Here is a 10454-nt window from a genome sequence, read left to right on the forward strand (position 1 = left end):
GCATTATTAATTATATATTTTTCATGGTTATTTCAAATAACTCCAACGTTGAGAGTTACAATTACAAGAGTTAGACTTAGGCCCACTGCATGTTTACCTTACAATTTGCAGATACGTTGGGCCGTTAATGGGTTGGATCATATAAGAGCCTTAATCCGACAATATCTTACTAGGTGCAGATATGTTGGCCCATTACTTGTTTACCTCACTATGTGCATTTACGTAGGGCCGTTAGTGGGTTGCCCCTGTAGCCGCCCGGTGTTGGAGATAAGACAAACACGCTTGCATGAAACAAAAACTGAGCCTCTCACTTTCTCTCCCCCCCCACCCCCTCCCCTCTTTCTCTCTCTAGAAACAGCAAAAAGGGGAGGGGGTCCCCTCTCAGCTCCGCATCAGCCATGGCGGCCATGCTCTTTTCTTCTCTTCTTCCGGAGGAATTTTCAAAACAGGCTGGTTTTAAAATTTATTCCCAAAAAAGACTTTTTTCCAACTTAATTTTAAAAACAGACCCAGTTGACTGAAACTGAGTCGTTTTTTGAAAAAAAAAGTTCACAAACTTCACGGGAGTTCACCCGTGAAGTTTTTTCTCATAACAAAACTTCACGGGAGTTGAACTCCCATGAAGTTTGTAAATTTTTTTTCAAAAACCGACCAAATTTCAGTCAACTGGATTGGTTTTTGAAATTAAGTTGGAAACATGTCTGTTTTTGGGAATAAATTTCAAAACATGTCTGTTTTGAAAATTTGTCCCTCTTCTTCCCGTCTCTATCCGGCACCTGCGGGCTCCAACACAACCCCTCCTGTTATTCTCTCAAGGTCAAAACTTTGATCTTTAATCTAATCAGTATATACCAGCTCCCTTTTTTTTCTCTACAAAAGATTAAGAAGAGATGCCCTAGTTGTTGAGTGGAATTATGTACGTTATGATTTTGGTCGCGGGGTAATGCTTTATGTTAAAGATTTTATTTATTATTTATTTATGATTTTGTAGATTCAGAATCAGTTGCATTCCATGTCATCTGTTGCTCTAGAGACTTCGAGAAGAAGAAGAAGAAGACGAGCCATTGAAGCAAAGACCTACGAGTAAGTGTTTTTAGCATGGCTTTTTAGCTGATGTTGTTGAGCTTAGATTTGTGTTTTCTTTGTTTCTGCAAGTTTCACTCGGAAAAGCCCATGATTTGCTAAGTTGTTTTTAAATTCCCACCTTTGGATCAAGAGTGTTGTTGATTTTGTTAATTTCGACAAGTGATAGATACAAGAAAATGGGAGATTTCTATTGATGGTGTTATGTTGACAATGTGCCACAAATTTGAAATGAGGAAAGCTGACAGCTCTGTGTGTGCGTAGTTCTGTTCGTTGTAGCAACTATAATCAGTGGCGAAGTTTGGATTTTGTGTGTATGTTTTTTATTCATGGTTGGTTTTTTTTTAAACAATGATAGGGGCACACCCTCTACCACACTCCCAACCACACCACCACTCTTGCTACAGTACACGGGGCTCACATGAGATTTTAAAAATTAAAATCTCATGTGGACCCCGTGCACTGTAGCAATAGAGGTGGTGTGGTTGGGAGTGTGGTAGAGGGTGTGCCCCTAGTGCCTCTCTAATATAAATGGTCATATTAATGTGTTATTTGATTAATAATTTAACCTTCATACATCAATAAAAAATTGGTCAAACATGATAAATATGTGACAAAGATCTATATATTTAAGCACGTGAAAGAAGAATCTAGAATAAAAGTTTTTAAAAAAATTCGTTAATAGTTAATTTTTTTAGCATATGCACCTAGGGCTGGGCATATTCGGTTCGGTTCGGTTTTATGCCCAATCTGTATCCAATCCGAATTTTTCGGATGCTCAAAACACTACGACAAATTGCACTTTTCCCGACGCTTATTCCCGACGCATGGTTAAATACGTCGGTAAAAATTATATTTTTCCCGACGCTTTTAGTTAGCGTCGGCAAAAATATATTTTTCCCGACGTTTATAATTAGCGTCGCTAAAAGTGTATATTATTAGCGACGTTCTAACTTAGCGTCGGTAAAAGTTATGGATTTCCCGACGTTTTTTATTTTCGTCGGCAAAAGTATAGCTTTTTAGCGACGTTTTAAGATTAGCGTCGCTAATAATATGCATTTATCGCGACGTGTTAAGCTAACGTCGCTAAAAGTCTCTTTTTCCCGACGTTCTTGTTTTGTGTCGCTAAAAGGTTACTTTTTACGACGCTGTTTCGTTCATCCGCGTCGCCAAAAAAACACCCCAAATTATTTACCTATAGGCCGGGAATTTCCCCCCTTTATTTTCGCGAAAAAGAGAAAAAACTCAGAATCCCGTTCTCTCTCTCTTTCTTCTCTCATTAGAAACCTGCCCCAAACCCCCGTGCTCCGCCCGCTTTCGTCGGAGTTCACCGCCTCCATCGGAGTCACCCGCCGGCCATCGATCCTCTGAAGCTCGCCGCCGCCGTCGACCCAAATCGGATCTCGCCGAATCGGATCTCGCCACCTCTCCTTCTCCTCTCCTCTTCCAAATCGAATCAAATTGAACGTAAGAGGAAAATGGCGCGGGCTAGCAGCCTAGCTTCCCATCTCCTCTTCAAGCTCTCTGTAATCTGCGCCCCAACGGTTCCGACGGGCAAAAAGCGAAGATCGAAGTTTGATTCTGAAAACTTTCTCTGGCTTTTGTTTCATGTTTATGTGTGGAAATCTGTGATTTCTTTCTGTAGTATTTTGCTTAAATTTTGGTACTATTAAGTTTTCTTAGTTTCGCATATGGGTCACGATAAATCGGTATTTGGCATTTGCATGCCTTGAATTTGATGTCCGGATGGTGAAAAACAGCCATATATATTAGCTAGTTTTTCAGGTTTCAATTTCTAATTAATTATTACAATCAAGTTCATTCTTGTATGAGTCCCTTAGGAGGGAATTTGAGCCAGATTAGTCGACTAATGCCTTCGGGAAATAATAAAAGCTTTTAGATGGACTTAGTCCTCACAAACAGGGAGAAAGACTTTTCTTCAAATTATAAATTATTTATGGTTCTTTTATAATAACAAAAAATATAAATATCAATTCTAATATGTTGAGTTTAGAAGACATTGAGGATTGAAGCCAACTGAGATTGCAGTATCCTGGTACTGCTTATTATTAGAAATAGCCAATGAACCATCATATCGATATAAAATTTATATCATGAACAAATAATGGTGCGGTCTCAGTTTACAAATAAGGGAAATCAATCTCGGGTCTCAACACGGGTCTTGCTATCTAGAAGATGCATATATCGTTCTCTATATGTTATACAGAAAGAGGAACCACGATGTCAATGGAAATTGAACTATGTCCCGGAAAGAAAGTAAAAGTACCGACTGACAATTATTTCTTTTATTCACATTGAACTGATGCCACAGTAATTTTCTCTAAAAGGCTTTCTGTATTTTACATTATGATTTACAAACATTCGCTACCTCTCGTTCTTCATGTTAGAATCAAGAGAACTGCAGGGCATGCATATTGCATCACCTATTTGATCCATAAGATGTCACTTTATGGCCCATACAGGATTACTATCAGGTATCTGTAAAGTATAAAAGGATTCATTCACTTGAGTCACACTTGTTAAGGAGAAATCACTGCGATTTTCTACCTGATTCCTTTTTTGTTATTTCTCGCTTGGAGAGTCATGGCTTGATGTTCAGGTTTCCTTTTTTATAAGAAGAAATCTGAGTTATTGATCCATATAGGACACTTCAATGTTCATTACAGCATGTAATTAAAATAACTAAAGTCGTTTGTTTTAAGGTTAACTGTGTAAAATTCATTTCGGATAAAACCTTATGAGGGTAAAACTCGTTTCTTGTGTTTGAATTCTCTTCCTACTCACTGACGAGTAAACTTGCCCCTGCATGATGATATATGCCTAATTCTCTTCCTACTCACTGACGAGTAAACTTGCCCCTGCAGGGGATGATATATGCTAAGAGTTGTAATATAGATGAAAATACAGCCATATGAATAATCTGAGCATTGTGATGGTTGTTCATTGTTTATAGAATGGCAACCATTCAGTATCAAGAAACAGAGGTACATCTTTGGGCAGTTGATTATTTAGTAATTTCATTATTTGTTTTGTATTTAATAAAATCCTTGTTGTGATTTGTAAAATCGATAGATGGAAGCAACATCTCATCCCTTTGATACGATATTGGTAAAACTTTTCTGTTCTTTTTTAAGAAACAATCAGAACATTCCTTTGATCATTTTCATTTTTAGGAGCTGCTTATGATTAGTTATTTTCGCAATATGCCTTTCCCTTCCCAATGTTGTTGGTTTGTGAAACTTAAGCTGTCAGCTAGTGTTTCATCACGTTAAAGTTTACATGATGTTATGAGTTTGTTGGCGTTGCAGCATTAACAACAATTAATGATTTCATGTCTAACATTCAGGACTCTGGTACAAGTGAATCCTGTATTGGTTATTTGCCTTGTGGTATAGTGCATTCGAGATCTGACATGGAAGTAAAGCTTCTATGGCTAGCAAAGGGCTCAAAGGTTAGTAATTCTATTAGGGATTATGTCATCACAACTCATGTCTCATTGATGCTAAAATATTCCAAACCCCCTTTGTGTCCTTAGAGTTTCTTGTATGTGGTGATTTTCCTGTTACTTAGTTGCAATACTTTGGTGTTATTATGTTATGTTTCATGCTTTGGTGTTATTTTGTATGTGGTGATTTTTTTTTCATGGATGACATTTCTAGTCTCCTTTAGTACCTACCTTTTCATTTGTCTATTGCCCGTGAAATTCACTATATCTCATCTTGTTTGACTCAATTGTTTCCACTGTAGAGGAATATGGAGGCCTTGGTCCTGATTACTTGTATCACTGTATAGCAATGGAAGAAATAAGTCGTGCTTCTGGATCTGTTTGCATTAATCAATTTGGTTGCAGTCCTTGGATTTTTAGGGACTTTGAGGTTAGTGGGAGAACTCATCTGTTGAAAGGTAAATTACGTTTCATTTTCCTTTTCATTATTTTGATAATAAAGAGAGCATATGAGGGAGATGCTATTGTGTGTTTTATTTGATTATTTACACTTAATTCTATACATGCAAGAGCCTTTAGAGTTCCTATTGCTTCCACTGCAGATCCATGAGTTCGATTATTGAGCTTTAGAATTATTGATATCAGGTCCATGAATTTCATCTGCACTTACATATGTGCCTTCCACCGGTTCCAAACAAACTTCAAAATGATAGAATTACAGATTTAATAGCCATTCTTGCTTAAGACAACTTTCTATATATCTAAAGAGTTGCATTTAGCTCATACAAATGGATTAAACAATGACTCAGATTCACATAAAATGCACGTTTGTTTGTTGGTTGGTTTTCTTGAACGGATTTGGTTAGGTTTGCATTGCCAACATAAGTTATTGCATAGTAATTGTTTGTGGAGGATGTGTAATGAATGATGTTGCCAACATACATCCATGATGTTGCAGCTCATCAATGAGAAGCCTCAAGTGATTCAAGAGTACGTGTCTTAAAAAGCAATTCCAAATTAGTAGATAATTACCAAACTAGAGAGGGTCTTGAGAGTGAAACTAAGAGGAAAGAAATAATTTGCCCGGTACAAAGTTCGTATTTATGGAACTTCGACATCTAAAGCAAATGGTTCTATTTTGATTTTGAGCAGCTTGAATTGGTTATAGTGTATATGAAGTGTGGAGCTGGTTTTTTGTCTTTTTACATGTTGTATCCTCTATTGCGTTGTTTTCTTGTGTCTAATGAATGAGGTTGGTAGAGGCTTTTGTTTGCTTTTCTCTGTTGTTGCCTTAAAAATTTTAGATTAATTGTTGATATTTACTTAGCCTTCAAATATTTAAACTCATGTAGTTTCTTAATATGCATCACGTGCAACGTACGTATGACATACTAGTGTAACTAAAAGAATGAAAACACTTGACTTCTGGAGTTCAAGTGAAATAATTTTAAGAAAGCAAAAAATGAGGTCTGATGCTAAATATATTTTTCAAAAATCTGAAGCTGAAGCATATGTCTCCGCAGAGTAAGGGTAAAAGACTTGCCACAAGGATGTTCCTATAGAAGCTATTTTATTCCTATAGAAGGAGAGATAGCTGAAGCTTATGCTGATAATAAAGAACGAATGTTGAAGAAGAAAATACTAGTTGGAGATGGATGGGTTAGGGTGTCTGTAATTTCCTTTTTGCGTAATTTTCAAATGCCTTTAGTTTCTTTCTGCATGATCTTTGCTATGATTTTGCTTGAAAATCTTTCTTTTGTTTTAAACTATATAGAAGAGTGTTTAATCAAAGAACTGATATCTTTAACATCTCTAACAGGAAATAATCAAAGAACTGATGGAAAGACTACCACACATGAAAGAGCTTATGAATATGTTTAGTGGCCCTGATAGAGTGACTGCAAAGCAACAAATGCAGGAGTTAGACAGAGTCGCAAAAACTCTACCAGAGAATATACCTTCATCTGTGAAGAGGTTCACTGATCGTGTCGTTCTTTCACTTTAAGTTTTCTTTTTTTCAACTTAGTTTAGTTTCCTGTAAATCTTATAATGTGTCATTCTCTGAAATGGAAAACACTGAATATGGCAAACTGGAATATTTAAACAGGTCTTTGAGTGTTGATTTGGAAATGGAAATGAATGTAATTATTTTGCAATGGGAGCAAATTCTTTGTTTATCATAATATGCAACTTGTTTGGAGTATAATTTGATGTTTGGTTTCTTTGTTGATGTGAATGGGAGTAAATTTTTTGTGGATGTTCAGGTTCAATGTAGGCTTGTAGTTGACAGAAATGATATTACTTTTGGCGATGCAAATTAGTATCGACAAAATTATACTTTTTACCGTTGCCAAAAATTATACTTTTGTCGACGCTATCTTGCGTCGGCAAAAGTATAGCTTTTAGCGACGCGATCTTGCGTTGCCAAAAGTATAGCTTTTAGCGACGTTTCATTATACGTCGTTAAAAGCTACATTTTTGCCGACGCTACTTTACGTTGACAATAGTATAGCTTTTAGCGACGCTATCTTGCGTCGCCAAAAGTATAGCTTTTAACGACGCAGAGTGAAGCGTCGCTAAAAGTTATACTTTTAGCGACGCAGGATAGCGTCGCTAAAAACTAAACTTTTGCCGACGCATAGCTTTTGCCGACGCTGCATGCGTCGCCAAAAGTACACTTTTGCCGACGCAAAATATTATGCGTCGCTAAAAGATATACTTTTCCCGACGCATGACGCGTCGCCAAAAGTATACTTTTGGCGACGCAGTGTATTTGCGTCGCCAAATACTTTCCTTGACGCACTTTTGGCGACGCGTTAGCGACGCTGCATTTTGCGTCAGGAAAGATTTTTCCCGACGTTTTTTAAACTTTTGCCGACGTTTTTGTTTCGTCGGTAATGTTGTATTTTGTTGTAGTGAAACTCTCATCCAGATCCAGATTTTTTCCCCTTCATCCGAATATTCGGCCCAACCGAAATTCGGTTCGGTTTCGGTTTTGAATTTGCAAAGAGTTCTATCCAAAGACTTCTGTTGTGAATTTGCAAGCTGGGCATTGTCCTCATGATGAGGTTCCTGAGCTCGCCAACAAAGCTTTATTAGACTGGTTATCATCTTTAGAATAAAGTTTTGAGTTGATATAATTACGCAGAGAACTGATGTTTTAAAGATGTTGTTCATATAATACAGCATGCTTATCTCTTGTAAGTATCATGTACATAACACATTTTGTGATTGATTTGAATCTTATGTAATTCTCAAGATATTTTCTGCGAAATTTTTTAACTAAAGTTTAAGTTTATTTAATTACATGGGGGAGTGATGTTTTGTATGATATTGTTCATATAATGTAGTATATGCATCTTTTGTAAGTGCATCATGTGCATAACAAATTTTCTGGATTGATTTGAATCTTTACTTAGTTCTCAAGGATATTTTTCTGTGATATTGTTGTACTCATTGCTTGAAACTGCTCCTTACGCTGTTTGAATTTATTGGATGATAACAGGAAAAGTTTTGAGGTATAAGTTTAGTCTCTAAACCGCCCAACAAAATTCGGGTTGGTTTTTTTTGGGCGGTTCAGGGGTTCAAACCGGATCCAAACCGATTTAATTCGGTTCGGGCGGTTTAGAGACTTCTTCTCATCTATTTAATTCGGTTCGGTTAACCGGTCCGTTTTTTCGGGCGGTTTTTTCGGTTGAACCGGTTTTTTTCGGTTTTTGCCCACCCCTATATGCACCAGTGGTTGAATCACAATCCGTGTGGTATGCCATTCATTAGGAATTGGGTAAAGGGGGCGTAGGTCTATGCGTCACGTCAAGGAACGTGATATATTTTAGGTTTGATTCTTAAATGTTGGAATCAAAGGTTTTGTTAGGAGTCAAACTTAAGAAATATGCTATTTATTTAACAGTAGGGATAAAAGAACTTTGAGAATCATATCACAATTTAGGTATGCATACTTCATTTACTTAATTTCTGACATTTTTTTGTTGTCTATTCTTTTAAAACAGGGTTTGTTTTTCAAAATATACTGGTTTGAGTTCTACATTAAGTCGAGGGATTTGATGAATTGGGACATGTTCCAGAACCCTGATAACAACATTCGTGACTTCTATGCTTCAATCTTCTACAATTTTTTTCTCAAAATGTTCCCTTTGTATTTTTTTTTTCCATAACCACAAACTATAAATTATAATCTTTGTGAAGACCTAACAGCTTGGAGTACACTATAAATTACACCATTAAACTTATTTAAAACAATAAGAAGAGACAAAGAGATTTTAACTATCACATTGATAAAATAATTGCAGAAGTATATGAATATAGAACATGCATTCACAAATTCACATATCTACTTCTTAGTGTAAAATTTCGTGAAATTGAAATAATCCCATTTCACAATTATATTCGACCAACAAACTGTGAGTGCAGCCAGAAAGGTAAGGGTGAGATGGATGAATGGAAATGTGAGAAAATGTGGATAGGACGCCGATCACTTTCAGGATATAGATATCAATACCTTAGAATAAACGACAAATAGAGGGATTGGTCGACCAATTGAGTGATATAGATGTCACCATTCTAGAAAGATGCGACAAATTATTATTCTAACAATGCTACCTTAGAGATACAGATAAACACTAATACTCAATGGAATCCACCAAAGAAATGTATGGCAAACACAAAGTGCGAGACTTAACTATAATCAAACTCAACAACTTCTTTATTTTCATTAGATCACTAGCATGTTTATTGGCTTGACATCCGTTCAAGCATGATAATTTCAGAATTCTAGAAGATAAATCCACTAGTTTTAAACATGATTTACATGGTTTTAGATGTTGATTTAGATTGACTTGGTATTTCAATAATCATCTGCCCTAGTTTTAACCACTCAGTCGTGGTCAACAATTTGGACATTAGAAGTAATAAAGGGAATTATTTCAAAACACTTCAAACACTGGGGGGTACAAATTTCAAAATATGAAGAGCTAGGGGACTAATTTCAAATATGAAAGACTTAGGGGACTAATTTCAAATTTGAAAGACCTATGGGACTAATTTCAAAGGGGAAGATTTCAAGGACTAATATAGGAAGAAACCGAATGTCCATACTAGCTATGTTTCTAAAAGACTGGAGGCCATGGCTAGGCTTGTCCATCCGGGCCGGCCCGGGCCGGGCGAAACCGGGGCCCGGGCTGGCCCGGATTTTTTTCAATTTTTTTTATTTTTTTTCAAATTTTTTAGATTTTATTTAAATTTTAAATTACAAAAAAGACAAGAAAAATAATAAAAAACGATAATTTTATTAATCACTTAAAATGTCATAAATTACAAATAAAAAATAATAAAAATAAATTCTTTATTAATAATTAATAAATCATTTATAAATTACAAGTACAAATTTATTTTGGAATTAATCGCATTATAATAGATAAGTAAATCCCAACTAGGTTGGTATCTACTCACCTATATCACTATCATTTGTAACTATTTCCAAAATAATTCTTTACAAATTTTAAGTTAAGGCCTAAGATATAAAAATTACAATTTATTCTTTATATCTATCTGCTAGTCCTAATTCTTCAAATTTATCTTCAATTCCAGTCATCCGATCGATGCCTTGCGTTCATTTCTCGTACCTCCACCAATCTTGTAAGCACATCACCGCTTGTATAGTGTACGGATCTAAGCATGTCCTGTGATCGTCGATCAAACGTCCTGCTGTGCTGAAGGCAGATTCCGAAGCTACCGTCGAAACATGCACTGTTAGTAAGTCACGAATCATGGTGGAAAGTATAGGATATGAAACTGATCCATATACTTTCCACCATTACAAAATATCTAAAGCATTTCATTGACATTTAACTAAAGAAGCAGATAAATATTCATCTATTTCAGAAAT

The 10454-nt window shown here is 36.0% G+C and overlaps 1 protein-coding gene across 4 annotated transcripts; it reads left to right on the forward strand.

The window, feature by feature from the left end:
• LOC109832330 lies at positions 641-6732 on the forward strand. Of its 4 annotated transcripts, XR_002244711.1 has the most exons (4): positions 641-816; positions 992-1083; positions 4852-5007; positions 6369-6732. XR_002244711.1 is itself a non-coding variant. In XM_020399738.1 (3 exons), the coding sequence occupies exons 1-3, from the start codon at positions 4534-4536 to the stop codon at positions 6428-6430; spliced, it is 240 nt and encodes a 79-aa protein (XP_020255327.1). In that variant the 5' UTR covers positions 4455-4533; the 3' UTR covers positions 6431-6732. The 4 variants fall into 4 exon arrangements, 2 of the variants coding, with proteins under 2 accessions (XP_020255327.1, XP_020255326.1); XR_002244712.1 differs by lacking the exons at positions 641-816; positions 992-1083; positions 6369-6732 and adding exons at positions 4455-4555; positions 6073-6351 and having other exon boundaries at positions 4852-4979; XM_020399738.1 differs by lacking the exons at positions 641-816; positions 992-1083 and adding an exon at positions 4455-4555.

The sequence above is a fragment of the Asparagus officinalis genome, chromosome 3, assembly GCF_001876935.1.
Source record: "Asparagus officinalis chromosome 3, Aspof.V1, whole genome shotgun sequence".
Lineage (NCBI taxonomy): Eukaryota > Viridiplantae > Streptophyta > Magnoliopsida > Asparagales > Asparagaceae > Asparagus > Asparagus officinalis.